The 19,013-nt window shown below is 50.4% G+C and overlaps 7 protein-coding genes across 7 annotated transcripts; 4 read left to right on the forward strand and 3 right to left on the reverse strand.

Moving 5' to 3' along the window:
• Positions 1–576: 576 nt before the first annotated feature.
• AO090020000367 (uncharacterized protein) lies at positions 577–1,968 on the forward strand (the record flags this gene model as incomplete). Its single annotated transcript, XM_001824643.1, has 2 exons — positions 577–888; positions 958–1,968. 2 exons carry the CDS (start codon positions 577–579, stop codon positions 1,966–1,968), a joined length of 1,323 nt encoding a protein of 440 aa, XP_001824695.1.
• Positions 1,969–2,283: 315 nt separating this feature from the next.
• Positions 2,284–3,588, reverse strand: AO090020000366 (FAD-dependent oxidoreductase; the record flags this gene model as incomplete). The annotated part of the gene is made up of 1 exon (XM_001824642.3): positions 2,284–3,588. One exon carries the CDS (start codon positions 3,586–3,588, stop codon positions 2,284–2,286), a length of 1,305 nt encoding a protein of 434 aa, XP_001824694.3.
• Positions 3,589–4,405: 817 nt separating this feature from the next.
• AO090020000365 (uncharacterized protein) lies at positions 4,406–7,606 on the reverse strand (the record flags this gene model as incomplete). Its single annotated transcript, XM_023238035.1, is given in 10 exon segments — positions 4,406–4,634; positions 4,689–4,873; positions 4,926–5,133; positions 5,192–5,297; positions 5,352–5,999; positions 6,041–6,258; positions 6,291–6,380; positions 6,493–6,532; positions 6,653–7,123; positions 7,132–7,606. Coding segments are annotated over 10 exon segments (2,670 nt in total).
• A 774-nt stretch (positions 7,607–8,380) lies between these two features.
• Positions 8,381–10,126, reverse strand: AO090020000364 (CocE/NonD family hydrolase; the record flags this gene model as incomplete). The annotated part of the gene is made up of 1 exon (XM_001824640.3): positions 8,381–10,126. One exon carries the CDS (start codon positions 10,124–10,126, stop codon positions 8,381–8,383), a length of 1,746 nt encoding a protein of 581 aa, XP_001824692.3.
• An 836-nt stretch (positions 10,127–10,962) lies between these two features.
• On the forward strand, positions 10,963–12,148 carry AO090020000363 (Gfo/Idh/MocA family protein; the record flags this gene model as incomplete). Its single annotated transcript, XM_023238036.1, has 3 exons — positions 10,963–11,011; positions 11,063–11,549; positions 11,605–12,148. 3 exons carry the CDS (start codon positions 10,963–10,965, stop codon positions 12,146–12,148), a joined length of 1,080 nt encoding a protein of 359 aa, XP_023092810.1.
• Positions 12,149–12,869: 721 nt separating this feature from the next.
• On the forward strand, positions 12,870–14,573 carry AO090020000362 (fungal specific transcription factor domain-containing protein; the record flags this gene model as incomplete). The annotated part of the gene is made up of 3 exons (XM_023238037.1): positions 12,870–13,720; positions 13,953–14,235; positions 14,406–14,573. The coding sequence occupies 3 exons, from the start codon at positions 12,870–12,872 to the stop codon at positions 14,571–14,573; spliced, it is 1,302 nt and encodes a 433-aa protein (XP_023092809.1).
• Positions 14,574–15,174: 601 nt separating this feature from the next.
• AO090020000361 (uncharacterized protein) lies at positions 15,175–18,435 on the forward strand (the record flags this gene model as incomplete). The annotated part of the gene is made up of 4 exons (XM_023238038.1): positions 15,175–15,603; positions 15,664–16,138; positions 16,569–17,033; positions 17,093–18,435. The coding sequence occupies 4 exons, from the start codon at positions 15,175–15,177 to the stop codon at positions 18,433–18,435; spliced, it is 2,712 nt and encodes a 903-aa protein (XP_023092808.1).
• Between the last annotated feature and the right edge of the window lie 578 nt (positions 18,436–19,013).

The following is a 19,013-nucleotide window of genomic DNA, read 5'->3' on the forward strand; positions in this document are numbered from 1 at the left end:
ATGCCCTCAATCGACTCAACGGACGTAGATACGTAGCAAGACGCTTTCTTTGCTGTTTAAAGCCCGCAGTACTACGCTTGGCTTTGCTAATCTGTCAAGGACCCTGTGAAATTGACATAGATGGACTATCGATAGGTGCGCTAATTAATAGTAAGCGCGTATTTTCCATGATGAGCCATTGAACCGACGGAGTACTTGTGCCTTGCAGGGCTAAGCCTACGGAATCAAACAGAAGCCTGTCTCCGGCACGGCTCCGGCTGGAGGATTTGATATGTATAACCGGACCTGCGCCGGTGACTATCATTCGGACAGAGTTGTTACTCCACCTCCACTCCTATTGATTCCGGAAAAGTTCCGGCCAATCGGAATCAAGACACCCCACATGAGAGTGTATGTACATACTAGTGCTGTATACGAAGCTCATCCAACCTGTGGATGTACGGCTGGCTGAGAGATCAGTTCTCATAGATACACGATTGTCTTTCGGTTGTTTTCTACCTCTTTAGCTCTTTTCTAAACCCAGGAAAAGACCCCCGCCGTCAAATTCGAGTCCTACGTTGCTTAGTTAGTCCAAACATGGCGGAATGTCCAACCCGTTCTCACTACCGGGAACAACAACGGTTCGAGAAATCAGACATAGGTACCTCGACAGAGATTCCAATTATCCAGCAAGATACAACGCACTCTGATTTCCCAGAGGGAGGACGACAGGCATGGCTTGTGGTCTTTGGAGCATGGTGTGCTTTGTTTTGTACATTTGGTCTTATTACCTGCATAGGCGTGTTCCTGGAGTACTACAAGAACGGACCACTAGAAAAATACACTGCCAGTCAGATAAGCTGGATCACAAGTGTACAGGTGTTTCTTCAGGTCGGAAGCTCGATCTTGGTGAGTTATCTTGAATGTTCCTGACTCCTCCATTACGATATTGCATATCAATATACTGAACCAAAACAGTGGGGACGTCTGTATGATTCGTATGGTCCTAGATGGCTACTTCTACTTGGAACTCCTCTCTATTGCTTTGGACTTATGATGACCTCTCTGTCGACGCAATATTATCAAATCTTTATCTCTCAGGCCATTTTAAGTTCGATCGGGTCCGGGGCTGTCTTCAATGCTAGCCTGACCTCCACAACGGCCTGGTTCTACAAGCGCCGAGGCACGATATTCGGTATTGTGAACTCCGGATCGTCCCTCGCGGGGGTTGTCTTGCCTATCATGATGACCCGGTTGTTCCAATCGATTGGGTTCAGCTGGACTCTCCGTGTCCTCGGCTTCATGTTCTTGGCTCTCTGTGGTATAGCATGCGCAACGGTGAAGACTCGATTGCCACCTAATTGGCGTCCAATCTCCGTCACGGACTATATCCGGCCCCTTAGGGAATTGAAGATGGTATTGACTGTGCTTGGCGGGTTTCTATACTTCTGGGGAATGTTCCTGCCTTTGAATTATATCATTATCCAGGCGCAGGCGAACAGGGTATCACCCACGCTTGTTCCCTACCTCCTCCCGATAATTATTGCAGTCAGCCTCATCGGTCGACTACTTATGGGCGTCGCCGCCGACCGTTTCGGGCGGTTCAACTGCATCATCGCCATCACAGCCATGTCTGGAATCACGACATTGGCTCTATGGATCCCCGGGAGCAATAGTACAGCAGCGGTGATCATTTATGCCGTATGCTTCGGGCTTGGATCCGGTGGCTATGTGACGCTCTTCCCGTCGTGCGTGACTCAAATCAGTGATTTTGAGGAGATTGGAACCGGGCTCGGGATTGCGCAGTTGATCAACGCCTTTGGCGCATTGACTGGCTCTCCACTTGGGGGCGCCCTGATCCGGGGTCAGGATAGTAGCACTGATTTTCTGGGTCTTCAGGTCTTCTGTGGCGTGACTATGGTTGCTTCTGCTGTAGCATTCTGCGCCGCGCGATATACTCAGGTTGGAATGCGAATGGCGAAGGTGTGATGTTGGAAAACAGTTTCTGTCAGATAGCTAGCATGCTGGCCGGGTTACAACTTTCTGGTGAGACAAATACAATTCTACATTAAATCCTATTATTTGTAATTGCACAAGTGTTCAACGACTATATAAGTGACTATCAAGGGAGCTCAGGGGCATCATCCTTCGGCTTCCAGCCCAAGAACCTCATGACATTCATAAGGCCACCGACGACCACCAGAACAAGACGAAGACCTGCAATTACAGCTTTCCCTTTGAAACTATCCATGTTAGGTAACTGAACGGGTCATTAGCATTGCATTTGGTCACTTTAACAAGGGGCTAGGCGCGTACCACTTGTGCAGAGCTTCTCTTGACCCAGGTGAATGCTCTTGGAATCATTGCCCGTTCGTACACACCCACTTGGACGCGGATATCATCATCAAATAACAATCCGATCCGATCCTTCTGCTTTGCAAGCTCCAATAGAGGGCCAAGAGCATCGGCTGTGTCGTGAATTGCCTGATTCGCTCCCATTCCTCTCGAAGGGAGCATCGGGTGGATGGCGTCACCGATAAGCCACACTCGGGGGTTGGCGATGCTCCGATCCAGGCTGCTCTCCTTGCCCAATAGAAGATTGCGCCTCCAGTCCACTGGTATGGTTTTAGCGTATCTCCATGGGACACTTTGAATTGCGTCGGGATCTAGCGCATCGATGAGCTTGAAGAAATCCGGATGACATCTCGTCTCCGCAAGCTTTTCCCGCATAAAAGCCTTCGTGTCTGGTAGTTGTATAGCCTCAATGGAGGAGGGCCCTTCCATCCAGCCAAATCCGACCATCAGAAATGCTTGTTCCTCATCGTAGTTACTCGGCTTCTTTAAGCCACTCAGGTCCCCCGACACGGAAGCTTTCTGTGAGGGTGCCAAGCTGTCAGGAAGGTAGGCTGCTGCAAAGAGCATTGCACTCGCGGCGGTAGTGAATATCGCGCCTTTCTCAATGAGAGGCCGTGGAAGGGTACGGAGGACGCTCCAAGGGAGGTGACATTTCCCAAGCAGTGAGCCCGCGCCGAGGGAGCCGTCCTCGATGATATTGTTACAGCCAAGCTGCTTGTTAGCACGACTACCACTCCCTTCCGCCGAGAGTAGAATATCACAGTCCTCGCTCGGCCCGTCCTCAAAATGAGCCCTGATCTTGCTTTGACCTGGTGTCTCTTCGTCGTCGATCACTTCAAATCGCACGAATTTCCTGCCGTGCCTCATGATGCCTTTCTGGCGTAGGGGAGCCTGGAGGAAATCACGGAGTCGAGCACGCCCAATCGGAGCGCTCTTCTCATAAGCTGGGAATTTGCCCAGGTCGAGCAGGAGTTCCATTTCCGTATTGTAGATTGCCGGTGCAGATGATACCACGCCGCCAGAGCGCCCGAAGCAAAGGAGCAGCTCCCTATACTGCTCCTCCGTCAAACAGGCTCTGAATCCCATCAGCGCATGCGCTCCAAGCCGAATCTGATACCCGTCTCGGCCCGAGCTTTCCGTGTCGCGCTCGAAGACGGTGACATCGAATAGGTCGTTGCCCTTGTTGACGAGTCCATTCGCCATGCAGGCGCCAGCGAGACCGCCGCCGACTATGATCACCTTGAGTTTTGGCATTTTGTTTTTGGTTTGTCTTCCTTTGGTATATACCTAGGAAGTACAGGGCGTTGTGCTGACCCAAGGGAAGTGGGGGAAGAGGATAGGCTGAAAAGCAAGTCAAGACACGGCCGCAGTCTCTGTGCCTTGTCAATTCAGAACTCACATTTACTGGACCTTTTTTGTTATGGCTGATATATATTTTCGTTGCAGATACTACTACCACCGCTTGAACCGCGACGGCTCTTAGCCCCCGGAGCTAGAGGATTCGTCCGATATTCCAACCTCCCTACACGTAACCCGGCAAATCCTATTCGCTAGGATGCCAATGGGCTGCCCCGGATTTTTGCCTGTCGGTTAGCGTTGGTTGGATTGCAAGCTCGGCACTATGTACTACCCTACAGGTAAGACACTAGGTATGCAGCCTATCCTCTAATGGGGCCCGTGGAGTCTTGCCCCCAAAAAGGGACTTACCTCCTAGGAGCCGTCCGGGAAGGACCATCGATGATATGCCGTGCGTATATTAGGGTTTCTACTCCGGGGTAGTGAAACCTTAACCCCTCTCAGTCCGTCATGTGGACGTTCAACGGCTTCGATCAGCAATACCTGTCAGGCTCAGTGTAGGGCTTTAGTGATACACTAAAATGCCGGATAGCCCCCATCAAAGAGCCTGCCTGTTCCCAAATACATCGCGAGTTTTAGAATGTCTGCTTAACTGAATAGTTTTAATTTGCACGAACTGGCTCCACTTGGCCGCCCAAGAATTTCACCAAAGCTTCCCATTGATTGCAGGTCCTTTACCCACCACTTCGTAACAGTATATCGTTTCCCCGACCATTCAGGTACCTCCTGCAAACTTTTGGGTCCTCCTCCGAATCTGTCTGCCAAAGATGTAGATGAAGATACCGATAACCATCAGCGCAGCCATAATCCCCGCACAAATGTTGAAGGCTCCTTCATATCCCGTTTTATGCACGAATGCAATAGCCCCGTAGGAAATACCAAACCCGATAAATCCACGGCACGAGCAAATCAACACAAGAGTAGCATCGACGCGTTGGGGATATCTGTAATCGTTCAGTAAGGCAGCCTTTTTGTATTATGCATCAACCCGAACGTACGCATCCATGCAGTAGACAAAGGAAGAAACAACAATGCCCACGAAGCCAAAGTACTCGAAATTCAAGGTGACCGCAATGCCCGCCCAGGTCCAGTACTGGGGGTGTTCAGCGGTTTTGCCGTAAATTATGGTAGAGAGTAAGATTGCAACCGTGGGAAGAATGACCGCAAGAAGACGGTATTCCGGCTAGTTCTATATGAGCACATAGACGGGTAGCTTGGTTGAAGATACAACTTACCTCACTGACGCCGTTGTTTCTCTTACTTAGCAATTTTGTAATCTGATCACTGAAGTACCCGCAGACAATAGGCACAGCTACCGCGGTGACGATCTGACCCGCAAAGACATAGCCAAGCGTGTTGAATCCCCACAGAAACGGCGGCTTCACGAGCACTCCTGCAAAGAGCGCCGACATGAGGACATATATACCAAGACCAGCAGAATTTCTTACTTATTGTCAGTGTCAGGATCCATATTGTGGTGCGGTACGGTGTGCCAACTCACAACAAGATAAGCCAAAGGACGTTCGGAAAGAGGACGACCTGGCACATCTGTTTGCAACAGTCAATAGTGAGTGACCACTCCGCGTTGCCCGACCAGGGTGCCATATCTCAAAAGAAGCTTCGTAAGCGATAGTTAACGACATCAAGCTCACGGGTTGTACGTGTTGTCACCGGAACCAGAACGCCCTCCAATTTGATCCCCTCACCGTTTAGGGCTTCCATGGATCGGGTGTACTTGGTCTCTTTGACAAATATGATGCTGAGAAGAGCCACTGCTCCGCTGACGCATCCAAAAATACCGTACCACCACCTCCACCCAAGGTGGGAATCAGATGCAATATACGGACTCGCGATGATCAAGGCAGCGGTTCCAACAGTCTGTAGTGCACTGAACGCCGCAATAGCTCTGCCCCGCTCATGTAGAAAGAAAATCTCTTGGACAATGATGGGGCAAAGTGCTTCGCAAGTGCCGGCAGCGATGGACATAAGATCTCGACCTGCTATGTGCGACTCGAGGCTTTCACTCTTCGCACACCACAGGCAGCCAAAAGCCAGCAGAATGGACGAAAACAAGTATATAGGTCTTCGCCCGATGGCGTAGGACAGGGGTATTGCGATGAGATTCCCAATGCCCATGAAAAACGCCGGCCAAGTAATGAGGTCGTTCGTTTTGGGGTCGCCATTGTACGAGGCTCTAACCGCGGGTAGAAATGCACTCATACCACTGGTCATCAGGTTTCCTGTCGCCGCAAAGGCGCCAACGATAAATAGAATGACATACTTTTGCCATACCGGCAGGTTCAAAGGGTCTGTATGATAGGTGTTAGAACAGCGGAGGAAGAATGGGTACAGTCAAAGCCCTTCCCGTTGGGATCATTTGATGGAGTAGGTACGAGGACCACTTCAGAGTCATTGATGAGCTTGGTGCTGCCAACGACCTGGTTGTAGACCTTGTTGTTGAAAGTCTCAACATCTTCAATCTGAACTTCCGAGGTGCTTTTCGCCTCCATGGCTGGTCGTGTCGATTTCGAGTATTTTGGGTAACCAAGGCCAATAATAATACCAGTGCTTTTAATGCCTCACAGTAGACAAGAACTCACTGGTGACCTATCGGAAGGCGAGGACTCCCTGTGAGCGTCAAGCCGGAGCGGAGGAAATAAAGCGATCCGTTCATTTTACAGTCACTTACGCTGAGATGATATGCACAAAGTGTTCCTTAACGAAATTTCCAGTATTACGGTGTGTGTGTGCGTGTGTGGGATTTTAGATTTAAGAAGAAGGGGAGATGCTTATTGCTTCCACTATTTCCTTATAACCCGATATCCACGGATGTAATAGCCTTCTATTATCACCTACAATGCAGGTTCACACAGGAGTCGTTTTCTAAATTAATACGGCTTCAACCCTGCGAGTTTCTCCAGCTTGTCTGTCATCTCAGGCTTTTCCAACGGATCCAATTTACCATCAATCATATGCTTTCCATGCGAATGAATGTTGATATGTGGCCAATGTGTGGTAGCTTCCCACTTATGGAAAATTTCTTTCTTTTTCTCCAGGTCTTCTGGCGATATCCAAGCTGCAGGCGTATAGCAGGTGTAAATGACGGTGCGGATAAGGTCGGTTTCAGGATAGACAGCGTAGTGCATCTGTCGGGAATCCCACAGGACCAGGTCGCCCGGCTCGGCGCAGACCTTGACAATCTTGCATCCCCGTGCCTCATACCACTTAAGCTCTTCATCTTGAAAAGGGTAAAAGTCATAGTGGAGGGCGGCGAGTGGACCTTTGGTCCTGTCTGGCGGAAATTCTTTGAAGAACTTTTCGAACAACGGGGCACTGCCCTCCATAACAACCAGGCCACCGTCCTTTGGTCCAGCCTCAGACACTGCGAGACGCACATGAGTTAGCATCTTCGAGTTCCTGCCCTGTTCTGGACCTACTTACAGTTGATAAAGCCTTGGACGCAGTGCATTCCATTTCTCTCAGGCGCTTGATCAACATGTGGCCATGGCTTTGTGCCGCCCATCTCTGCGGCATTAGGAAGAGTAATGTTGACGGTATCGTAGGATGCGATCAACTCGTCCGTACCCCAAATTTTGGCAAAGGCATCCAAGACACCCGGCTCTTGCTTTGCGTCCCAAACATACTTTTCGTGCGCGGCGCAATAGTTGAGATACATGCCATTTTTAAAGCTCCACGGCAGGTTCTCCTCGGTCCAAGTGCTCCTATCATTGATATTGAAGCCGTTATCAAAAGATCCAAGCCAATCCAGCATCTTCTGGCGATAGTAGAGCGCCCGTTCTTTGGGCACAACATTCTTAAGTACAACATAACCTTTGGCGTCGAATTCGTCCCGCCAGTCGCCATGCTTGACCGGTTCGGACGAGGGATCCGCCGTGTCTCCGATGTAGGGTGTCATTGTGAGTAAAGTGTTCTAGGACTCAAAAGATTGTAGTGGACGTAGACTCAAAATGAGTTGTAAGTTGTGTAGTTGCGGTTGAGCGCGCGATCTTTTTGCCATTTTGAGGACCAAGTGCACCAGCCTGATATACGAGTAGCTAACCTTTGATGCCCACGGCTAATGGCTTCCAGATCCACACTTTATATCGGAAGACCAATCATGTCTTCTGGATCAATTGAGATCACCCCAGGATGCGGACGAGACCCTGCCGAAGCCAGCTTTCACAAGGTGTGGTTGGCCTAAAACTATCCCTCGCAACAGCGCGAATATGGCTCCTGTGACCATCCAACCTGAGTTTCCGAAACGCCGGAATTAGACTGGACAGTGCCGTAGTCATGCGACCAGAGAAAGGGATCCTTCGACTCTAGAGAAACCCTTTCCCCAACTCTGCTAGCTAGTCAAGAAGAGCGAGGCCTCCAATTATCCATCAATGACCAATTGACGGTCTTTTTCTCCCAGTATCCTCCAAGGCAAAGCCATCGTAATGGAGACGGCTTCATGAATAGGGAATAAACTCGCCTATGAGTTCTATTTGTCTAGCAAGGGCGAAGTTCCTGGACAGAAAGCTCACATTGAAGTGTATCCCAAGCTCTTACCCTTCTGAACTTGTTCCACGACGGTCTACATTTGTCTTTGGAATGTGTAACATTTAGGGGTACCTAGCAAATAGATGGGAGTTGTGAGTGATTATGTCCGTTTCGAATTCCATATACTACTCCTAGAAGATCTAGTCTAGCAGAAGGGCAAAAGTACATGGCTATCGTGTCCCCCTCCGATATGAACAATATGCCGGCCTTTGTTCTTGACATGCTCTGGTCTCCCAAAGTTGGAGACACCTCGAAAGTGCCCCGCAATTTCAAACTGTATACTTTCTCCAGCCTGGAACTCGATACCTGTTGCCCAAATGCCAATCTCAAGCTTGATGATTTGTCCGGGTGGAATGCGCTCCTCTCGGTCATGTGGGTGGAAAGGCCAGTTAGGGTGCATTGACTTGTCGTGGTCAATTGCGCGTTGCGACGCCCGGAGTATACCCGTCGGTCCTTTATAGAGAATAACTTCTGTCCGCAGCTTCTCAGGTATTTCGTGGAATGACTTGACTGGCAGACCTTCCCACGGCACGTTTAAGCACAACATAGGCTCGCCTGTGGACGATACCTTGCGAAGGATAACAAAAACATCCATATCATCATGTTCCTGACATGACATGTACAGGACTGCCTTTGGCATGCCCATGATTCGCGTCGTTTTATCAAACGTGTACCTGAATTTCAAGAAGCCGGCTTGGGATGTTGCATCGTACGACAAGATGAGGCTGTTTATGGGCTTGTTGAGGGCCAACCTTTCATTGGATTCGAGGTACGCCTTCTTGTATTCAGCATTCGGAATGGGAAAGTCCTGCTCCACGATGCCGCCTATCGATGGCGTTTGGCCGAATTTCAACAACGCCATGCGCACGCGGGGTGTGCTCTCCCAGTTGTTGTCAAGCCCCTTGAGGTACCGGTCGAAGAACTGGAGTAGCTCCTGGGTGGACTCCGGACACCCCCACAGGTCATACCATTCCTGGTAGGGATGGAATCGGAGCCACTTGTTGGACGTCTTCACCTTGAGCCATCCTCGAATGGCTCCCATGCCATGCATAGTATTGGACCACGTGCCGGTGATGTATGTCGGGATATCAATCTTTTCGATCTCAGCGCGCTTATCGTTCCAGTAGTCATTCGCGAGCGGGTATTTGTCGAACATGGCCCGGATGCCCTCGATCTCGCGTCCGTGTATGACATATTTCGAAATGAGTTCATCGAAGAGATCGCCACAGTAGATACCGCCACGAACAAAGGTCTCGCGGTACATATCTGCGCAGCCTTCCCAAGGCGCAATAGCTTTCAGTGATGGTGGCTGCTGGGCGGCAATAAACCATTGGCTTTGTGCAAGGTGGGAATTGCCGGCCATCCCAATGTTTCCAGTGCACCACGGCTCTTGGGCGATACATTCAATCACATCATGACCATCTTCTCCTTCCTGCGTTCCTAGCACCGCACACGAACCCTCCGAGTCAAAGCTGCCCCTATTATCCACATTGACAATCGCGTATCCCTTTTCCACCCAAAAGGCGGGATCCGGCGCCTCGAATTTCTCCAAACCACTGAGCGCGTCATCGCGGAGGCCCAAATTGTACGGAGCCATCAGATTCAACGCGTCGGAGCCGTTGAACTTCTTTCCGAAGGGACTCCAGCAAACAATAGCCGGGACCCGGCCGGTGGGAGGACGAAGAACGTCCGCATACAGGGTGACTCCATCGCGCACCTTGTACCCGACGTCATGTTCAACGAGGATATCACACGTCAAGGGTCGCTTTCCCTCGTTTGACCACCCCTTGGGCAAGATTTCGGTACGCGGATTGAATCCTTGGTAACCCAACCCTATTTTGGGCTGGCTCAAGGGTTTGTAGATGACTTGAACGTCTTTGAACTCCTTCATGATCTTTGATTGAAAGTTACGAGGTACTGAATAGTCAAAGGAAGGAATACTGCTAGCTTGATTCCGCCAATATGGAATTCTTGACTAGTATCTATCTATGCACGCGGGGAGACAGGATACTTTTGTTGTTCAGCTTCAATACATAACATAAAGCCCGATTAGGCAACACCGGTATACATACTATGATCCCTGACCGCCTTATGGGTAATTTTGTGGATTCATTCCTCATGATTACCTTTATGAGCCCCCCAAATCTTGCTCCGAAGAGCGTTTGCCGAACCGAAGGCGAACCGGGTCTTAACTCAACATATCCAGCTCTAGCCCATGATTCCGTTTCCTCTGATTCGCAAGTCTGTTGTTCCGACCGGTACGGAGTAAATTAGTTCGGCCGCTAGTATTCCGAACCGGCTTGGCTAGAATGAGATAGGATCTGCCATAGTCGGCTGCGTCCGAGATATTAAATCCCCACGGGAATGAAACTTGCCCCGTATTCCCCTCGTTGTCTGCCTGTTCGCGGGGTAACTGCATATCGCATATTCGAAGTTACTAATTGGTGTGAACTGGATAATGGAGCAGTTACGGGTAGACTTGGCTAGAGCCAGGCCGGAACCCCCATTGAGTTTTCGGAACTTGTGGGCGAACATGAACGCAACCCGAAGCGTCCTGAGAAATTCCTGATGAATCTCCCTGACCATTCGGTACTGATAAGAGTCACGCTAGGGGTAGGTACCGGGATAATTCAATCCGTTGAAGAGTACAGAGCTTCGCCAATCTTACACAGATCCACTGTCCTGACTAGATGTCTGAGATCTGCTTTCCATACTAGCAACCCTACAATGTCGATTGGTGTAGCTCTGCTTGGGGCTGGGATTTTTGCAAAGAAGGGTGTGTATGTTGATGAAAGTCCACGGCGATTCTAACGGCTGAGAGCCACAGAGCACCTTCCGGCCATCGAATCATGTCCATCATTGAGTTTGAAGGCCGTCTACTCGCGATCGCAGACGTCAGCCGAGAGCTTCGCCGCTGCAGCCGGCGAGGATATTGAAGCCTACTTTGAGTCGCCTTCTGTTCAATCCAAATCCCTGGATGATCTGTTACAACGTCAAGACATTGTTGCCGTCATCATCGCCGTTGCGATTACGGCGGCACCGGATCTGATCCAGAAAGCATTGGCCGCAGGAAAACATGTTCTGAGCGAGAAACCAATCGCTCCCGACGTCGAGACAGCCCAGAGGTTGATGGATTACTACCATGGACAGACGAAGAGCGGCGTACTGTGGGGTGTGGGCGAGAATTTCCGATTCTGGGACCCTGTTCAGAAGGCTGCGAGGATCCTCACGGAGATGGGTGGAAGCCTAGTCACCTTTTCGGTGACTGCCTATTCATTCACGGATTCCAAGAACCCCTTCTATCATACCGACTGGTGAGTTATGAGAGCTCTATTTTACAGGCCATGTAGCTAAAGTTTCATATCCAAGGCGCCAGAAGCCTACATTCCAGGGAGGGTATTTACTGGATGGTGGGGTGCATTTCGCTGCGGTGTTACGAACGTTGCTAGCTGCTCTCGGTCAAAGGGTAGACGTCGTATCCGCATACACGACGTCTTTGCAAGAGGATCTTCCTCCCCTTGACACTGTTCATGCGATTTTGAGAACCAACAAAGGGGGTAGTGGCACCTACACCTCATCTGTCGGAATCCAAGCCAAGCGTGGTATGGAGTTTGAGATTGTGACCGACAAAGGCTACGTCACATACCGTCCGTTCCAGATGGAGATCTTGGTCAAACAAGACCAGGGAGGCAACTGGGAGGAACGATCAGAACCGGCACCATTGATGTGGGGTGTGAAGGAGGAGATCGCTGCGTTCGCTACGAGCATCTCTACCGGTAGGCTGGATTCTAGATTGTCAACCACGGAGGCCCTAGAGGATTTGAAGATTGTGGAAGCCATGTTGAGGTCGGGGGATGCACAAGCGCTGCCGGTAGATATCACGTCCACATTCCGAACCTATAGTATATCGTAGTATACCAAACTGAACCTTCAAACCCAAATATATTTCTGACAATTTCCCCCGCCTTTTCTGTCTCCACTCTCGGCTCGGGCCAGACCGAGCATGAATCTTCTCCGCATTTTTTCAATGCAGGGCTCTTTTGCTTGACTTTTGCCTTCCTTTAAACCCTGTTTAATAAATAAATAAAATAATTCCTCGGTTCGGCCGACTGCAGGGTAGTCTCACCTCAGTGTCTTCCATGCTCGGGAACTCCTGTTTGGCACCGCTTCCCAAGCGGAAGCGCTTATCGTACGCGTGCAATCACTGCAGGGCCAAGAAGACACGGTGTGATGAGCAATTCCCCAGTTGCCGAAACTGTCAACTGGCAGGTGTGCAGTGTATTACCGTGGATAAAAGGCGACCGAATGCGCCGGTTCAGCATCGTCGCAAAGATCTGCCCGTGACGGAACGAACTTTTGAACCGGAGGCAACAAACCTGGTGTCTCCGGAAACGAGCCACCCACCGGAGTTTACAATCCCATCAGCACTCTCAAAGTCCCTGTCACCTGGGCCGAGAGGCTCGAATGAGTGGGGCAACTGGGATACGAGACATCTCCCGGTACTCCCCACACGAGCAGGGTCCAGCATCGTACAGATCTCAACTCAATGGCTCGATCTAGCTCTTTCTCGGCTTCGAATTCCACGCTCGAACTATGTCCGGGTCAACTTGGAGCCCTGCCTATCCAGCCCTGAGATGTCGTACGACTACACCGTTGCTTCTATGGAGCCGGGATTGCCGCCCGTAGACGAGCTCCACCGGTTGATCGAACTCTTCTTCAAGGTTTATCATCCAATCTATCCGTTTCTCGACCGGGGAATGATACGGTTGCTCGTAAGTGAATCATCTGACATGTCACAGCGTAGTGCAAGAAGTCGTAGGGTTAGCAAGACTTCTCGGTTGATGCTCCTTTATCTAATCACGATCTTGGGCACAATGGCAGGCCCAACCGTGTTTCAGCAGCATCTCAACACATATCTAAGTTACTGTCACACGCTCGTGGGTCACCTCATCCTGCAGCCATCAATAGAGTCGGTTCAGGCACTCCTCCTTTTCTCAATCACTCTTCGTCTCCGCGACCAACTATCGCAGGCATGGGATGTGCTCACGCTCGCTATCTCCATGTCGCAGACCTTGAGGCTTGCCCATCTTAGTGCTCACCTGCGAACCATCCATGACAAGGGGTCAGGCAGCAACATGAATCCCATGCGCACATGGTGGGCCCTGTACGTATTTGAGAAATTTCTCGCCTTCGACTCTGGTCGGCAGTCCACCCTGGACGATCCAAGATTATCATCCGTAGGGCGACAAGACCCAACAGAGCCGATGAATAATGAAAAGGCGCTTGTGCTCCAAGATTATGAGAATTTCCTAACCAGCCTGGCCAATGTATTGCGCGAAATGCAACATCGTTCATGGCATACATGGCGGACAGAGAGTCTAGATACAACGAGCGACGCGGATGCCCGTGCGAGCAAGATTCGTACCGCGGGCGCAATCGACACCTTGCTGTGGGAATGGAGAGGAAGTCTGCCCTCTGAATATCAGTAAGCGTTTTTCGCTGAGACCTTATTCTAGCTCCAATCTGTCTGCAGCGAGCCCTTTACTTGCCCAGCGCATTCATCTAACAGCAGTGCCTTCACCAGGGTCGGGACGTCTAGCTCCGCCGATGTGCAACTTACACCTCAATGGGCTTTCCTCTCCTTTTACTATCACCAAGCGTGCGGTTACCATCTTTCATCCTTGCTAAAGAGTATTTCCTTCGCTGATGCTCACTAGGGTCATTGTATTGTATCGGAACACTCTTCTGCTGGATTGGAGTGAGGTGAAAAGGGAGGTCGATCGGTATGGATCCGGGGAACCGTGGCATTTACGGCTTCGCAATGGGCCCCAAATATGTCTTGAGGCCGCAAAGGGCATGACAAACTTACAAGTCATGGTGACAGAGGCCGATGAACCCAGCTTTTTGGTCCTAGGCACTTCACCACTGGCAGCGGCCTACGTCTTAGCCGTCCATATTCGTCGCCAGCCAGCCACTATCTTGAGCCGGACGCACTTTGAGGTACGTTTGTTCGAGAAAGTCTGGGTCCACTGTGGAATATGCTCGTTGACTTGGTTCCAATCCAGCTCATGAAGGCGGCCATGGCTATCTCGCGACAAAGATATTCATCCAGCACCGCTCAGAACTCGTTGCATAAATCGCTCGATGCGTTAGAGCGCTATGTCTCTCAGCTACTAAGCGATATGGCCCTTCAGTCTTCAGTCGAATTCAGCACGGATCCCGTGGAGAATCATCTTACCCCGATGACCATTCCGAATCCGCTCGAATCTCCCCCACTCTCGTGGGGATCCTTCGACTTGCTGAGTTGGGATTGGAATGACCTCGTTCCGCAGACCTAAATGGATATTTTGCGGGGAATGGGCCTAGTACTTGGTATTAGCGGCTATTCTCAGGTTTATAGATGCCCGAACTCTCAAGTTTATCTTCACTCTAGTAGCGGTTGCTCTCTTCCAAAGGCACCTCTCTAAAGTTTGTAAAAGCTCCGAAAGGACTTATAGCGTAGATATAGTTGGCAGTTGCGGTTCCTATGGAACGCTTTGGAGCATACCACCCTTTTAAGTAACTTCCTGCCGTGTTATTATAACATCCGCAAGCGACGCCTTAGCCCGGCGATATTTATCATCCTCAGGCAGACATTGTACTGAAGTTTGGCCACAGTGCGTAGGAGCTCAAGCGCGGCATTGTTCGGCTCGGTTCGGTGGCAGGGCACGGAATAGCTGCAAAAGGTTCCCGCCCCCGGCTATCTCCTTACCCCAACTTGCCCTAATCTCTACGCCCTGCTAATGTTATACCGAGCCCCGGACTATCATTCTCCGAGACGTCGAGGAGAACTGCGGGAAAGTCAAATAAAATATAATATGTATAACGGGGAGAAATCCCATTGACAAACTAGAACTTGATTTTTGGAGCTTTCCTCTTGAAACCAAAAGTGTATTGACCATGGTACGGCTGGAGCCCTTGTTGCTGCTTCATGCTGCCGACGTGCTAGCAGCAAGCTCCTCGGGGCTCTCATCTCTGGGGACGTTCGAGAATCCTTCCGTCCGGTCTCGGCCTCGTTTTCGATATTGGCTCCCGGATGCGGGAGTTGACAAGGAGATAGTTTCGACCAACATCAAAGACAGTGGGGCGCGAGGCGCGGGAGGGGTCGAATTTGTCCCATTCTACAACTACGGTGGTGAAGCTGGGGACCCGCCACCCCAGGCCGACTGGGTCACCAATGGGTTTGGGACACCAGCCTTTCGGGGCGTGTTTCGGGCTGCTCTCCAAGCACACAAAGATGCGGGCTTATTGATGGATTTCGCTCTGGGGCCGAATCAGGGCCAGGGTGTCCCGGCTTCTAGTGATGATCCTGGGTTGCAATGGGATCTGGTGAGGACGCAGGCACTATATCTCACTCGAGAATCGAAAGACTGATTATTTGACTCCCAGGTTCCATATTCCGTTCCAATCAGCTCCAATGAAACCTTCCAAGGCCCGATTCCTGGCTGGGGAACCGGAGAACTGGTCGCCGTGGTATCGGCGCGCGTTCTTTCACAGACTAATATTTCACTGCCGGAGATCGACTCGCCTTTTCTCACGGCCCAGAGTGGCTATCTCAGTTTAGTGCTTGAGCACGAGAGCCTGACTGACATTACGGACCAAGTTTCTGAGGATGGTCAGCTTTCAATACGCTTTCCCACGTATAGCAACGGTTTCGGCCACCGGATTTTCGCCTACTACAAGAAGCGGACTTTGAACAGGAATCTGCACTTCACGAATAATGCTACGGCGACGATCTGGGATAACGGCTCGTTTGCTGTGGATCACTACAGCTCACGCGGTGCTCAGACGGTCATTGATTTCTGGGAGAATCATATTCTGATCGATGGTATAAAGGAGTTGCTGATGGAAGTAGGGCATTATGGTAGGTGTTCCCAATCCACTGGCAAAAGAAGAACACCGGGTTGACTGTGGCATCGTATCACGTATAGCTTGGGAGGACAGCATGGAATTAACCTCAAACACATCATGGACGCCAGAACTGCCTGAAAAGTTTCAACGGAAATTCGGCTATAGTCTAAAACGATACCTACCCGTTCTGAATTTCGGAACGCTCTGGCCCAACAACAATGTTAATATTCAAAAGTACAGACCTGGCGCAGTGCAAAGCATTCTAAGCACACCAGACGCTGGGGCTGGTTATATCACCGACTTCCGCAGCGTCCTCGAAGATGGCTACCGGGAGTACCTCCAGACGATTACTGACTGGGCACGCAATGAGCTCCATCTTGAATTCTCAGCACAGGTATCCTACAATCTCCCCATGGATATGGAGGTGAACATACCTGTCGTAGATGCTCCTGAATGTGAGAGCCTTCAGTTTGGCGATAGTGTCGATGCCTACCGCCAGTTTTCGGGACCAGCGTTACTTGCTGGTAAAAGTGTTATCTCAAACGAGATGGGTGCCACCATGGCTGCTTACGGTTATCCCTTTCGAAGTCTTTTATTCTCCGTTGGTCGTGCTATTGTAGGGGGCGTGAACCAGCTGGTTCTGCACGGGCAGAGTTATACTGGAGATTACTACGAGACAACCTGGCCAGGCTACACGGCCTTCTCGTACTCAACCTCCGAGCTTTATTCCAACAAGCAGCCCTCGTGGGATCACGGCCTGTCGGATGTTCTGAACTTTTTTGCCAGAGTCCAGTATACCCAACGACAGGGTATCCCAAGAGTGGACGTGGCCATTTATAATAAAGTTTCAGCCACCGACGCTGCCGCATTTCCCTCTATGTATCAAGCGGACGACTTGGTTGATGAAGGTTTGTCTTTTCTGTGTCCTTTAATCTGCTAGTACTCAGGAGCTAAAAATTCCACCCAGGTTGGTCGTGGGCATATCTTTCCCCGGATAACTTCGCCCTCCCAGGGGCTACAGTGGAGAACAGTACTTTGGGTCCCGATGGACCACGGTTCAAGGCTCTGGTCGTAGAAAGTGACAGTAATATGACACTTTCAGGGCTAGACAATATCCGGGAATATGCGACTCAAGGACTACCGATTATACTCAGCGGAGGGTTGCCAGGCATCTTTCCTTCCGCCAATGCAAGTGAAAGCGCCGCCATTGAAGCAGGCCTAACACATTTATCAACCTCCGCCAATGTGCATCTCGTTCGTCGTGGTGGTGTTGCTGAAAAATTATCTGCCCTTGGACTATCGCCTCATATCCAAGTTCAAACCGACGGGAAGTGGTTAACAACCTGGAGAGAAGACTCCTCGAGCGGGATCGACTATGCCCTGATTTTCTGCGATTCCAATACTTCCTCCGGATATATTACAGTCACTGGCTCTGCGAAGGATAAGGTCCCCCTCTACCTCAACGCGTGGACGGGTGCTAGGTCCCCCGTTTTCACGTACAATGTGACGGATCATGCCTTGACCCTGCCAGTATCGCTCCAAGGCAACCAGACAATGATCATCGCATTTTCTCCACGGGGGCTGAATGAATCCGGAGAGCCAAAGACCCATGCTATCGAGACTCCTCCTTCGGTGATCGGTGCAACTTATGACCAAAGGGATGGCTGGGTCGCCCATGTCGCCAACCAGGGTTCTGACACCACGCATGAAAGAATCCATCTATCCAGCGACAGATACATCGAGCTCCCTCAACACCAGCGAACAGCGAGCCCCTTTAATCTGACCAATTGGCAACTCGTTGCCGAGCATTGGGAAGCCCCAACGAATCTCAGTGATGCTAAGACCATTGCCCGGAAGCATAACACGACCCATGAATTGACGACACTGGTGTCATGGAGCCAGATCCCTATCCTCCGAAACGCATCGGGGCTGGGTTACTATAGCACCACTTTCCAGTGGCCACCTACCACGCACCGTCGGGATAACGGAACCGCGGATGGCGCTTACATCGTCTTCCCATCAATCCTACATGCCATTCAGCTCTCCATTAATGGACACAGGGTCCCGCCGTTAGACTACACCGACGCCAAGGCGGATATCAGCCAGTATCTGAAAGCGGGCACAAATGAAGTCCTAGCGGTCGTTCCAACCACCATGTGGAACTATATTCGAAGTATACTGCCAGAGATACGTGACCAAGGCCATCTCCCAGGCCTACTTGTCGAGGGATTGCCCGTACCGGGTATTTCGGAAAACGGCCTGGTGGAAGAAGTTAGTGTTATTCCATATTCGAAACTGGTGATCCGTTAATCTTATTACCTGAAGCGTCGTTCTTGGAGAGGAAAGCTCGCTCTGCCGAATGGCTATTTAAATTGCCATGCTGAGCGCGAATTAAGTGGGATACTTTGTGTGATGTTTGGAGGTTAGGAATAGGTGCATTGCCCCCAACGGGGCCTGTTTTACTATATTTCCGAATCAGGAGTTGCTTGAACCATATGATTATCAAAAAAAGTGAGCGCAGTTTTAATGCCATGTTTTGCAAACTGTGAGCAAGAACTCGGTAGGAACCTTGCTCCAATTCTTTGCATTATATCTCCCGTAACGACCGGCTCCTTGCGTGATTAATTTTGGATGAGCCACCGCCGGTGTTCTGAGAGAGCGTATATGAAATCAACGAGTGGTAGTTAGGAGCCTAGATGTGGACGCATCTATCACACAACGGACTAGATTATATTATATTATATCAACAGAGACGATAACGTAGTGTAGAAAGAGATATACTAAAAGTCTGTCTAAGCTACCTTTTTTATATTACCAATTCCATTGCTTCTTATAGTTGATATAGACAGTAGGATCCTGCATTCCTGCTCAAGGCGTAACTCTTTCTT

The sequence above is a fragment of the Aspergillus oryzae genome, chromosome 6 (assembly GCF_000184455.2).
Source record: "Aspergillus oryzae RIB40 DNA, chromosome 6".
In the NCBI taxonomy this organism is placed as follows: Eukaryota; Fungi; Ascomycota; class Eurotiomycetes; order Eurotiales; family Aspergillaceae; genus Aspergillus; species Aspergillus oryzae.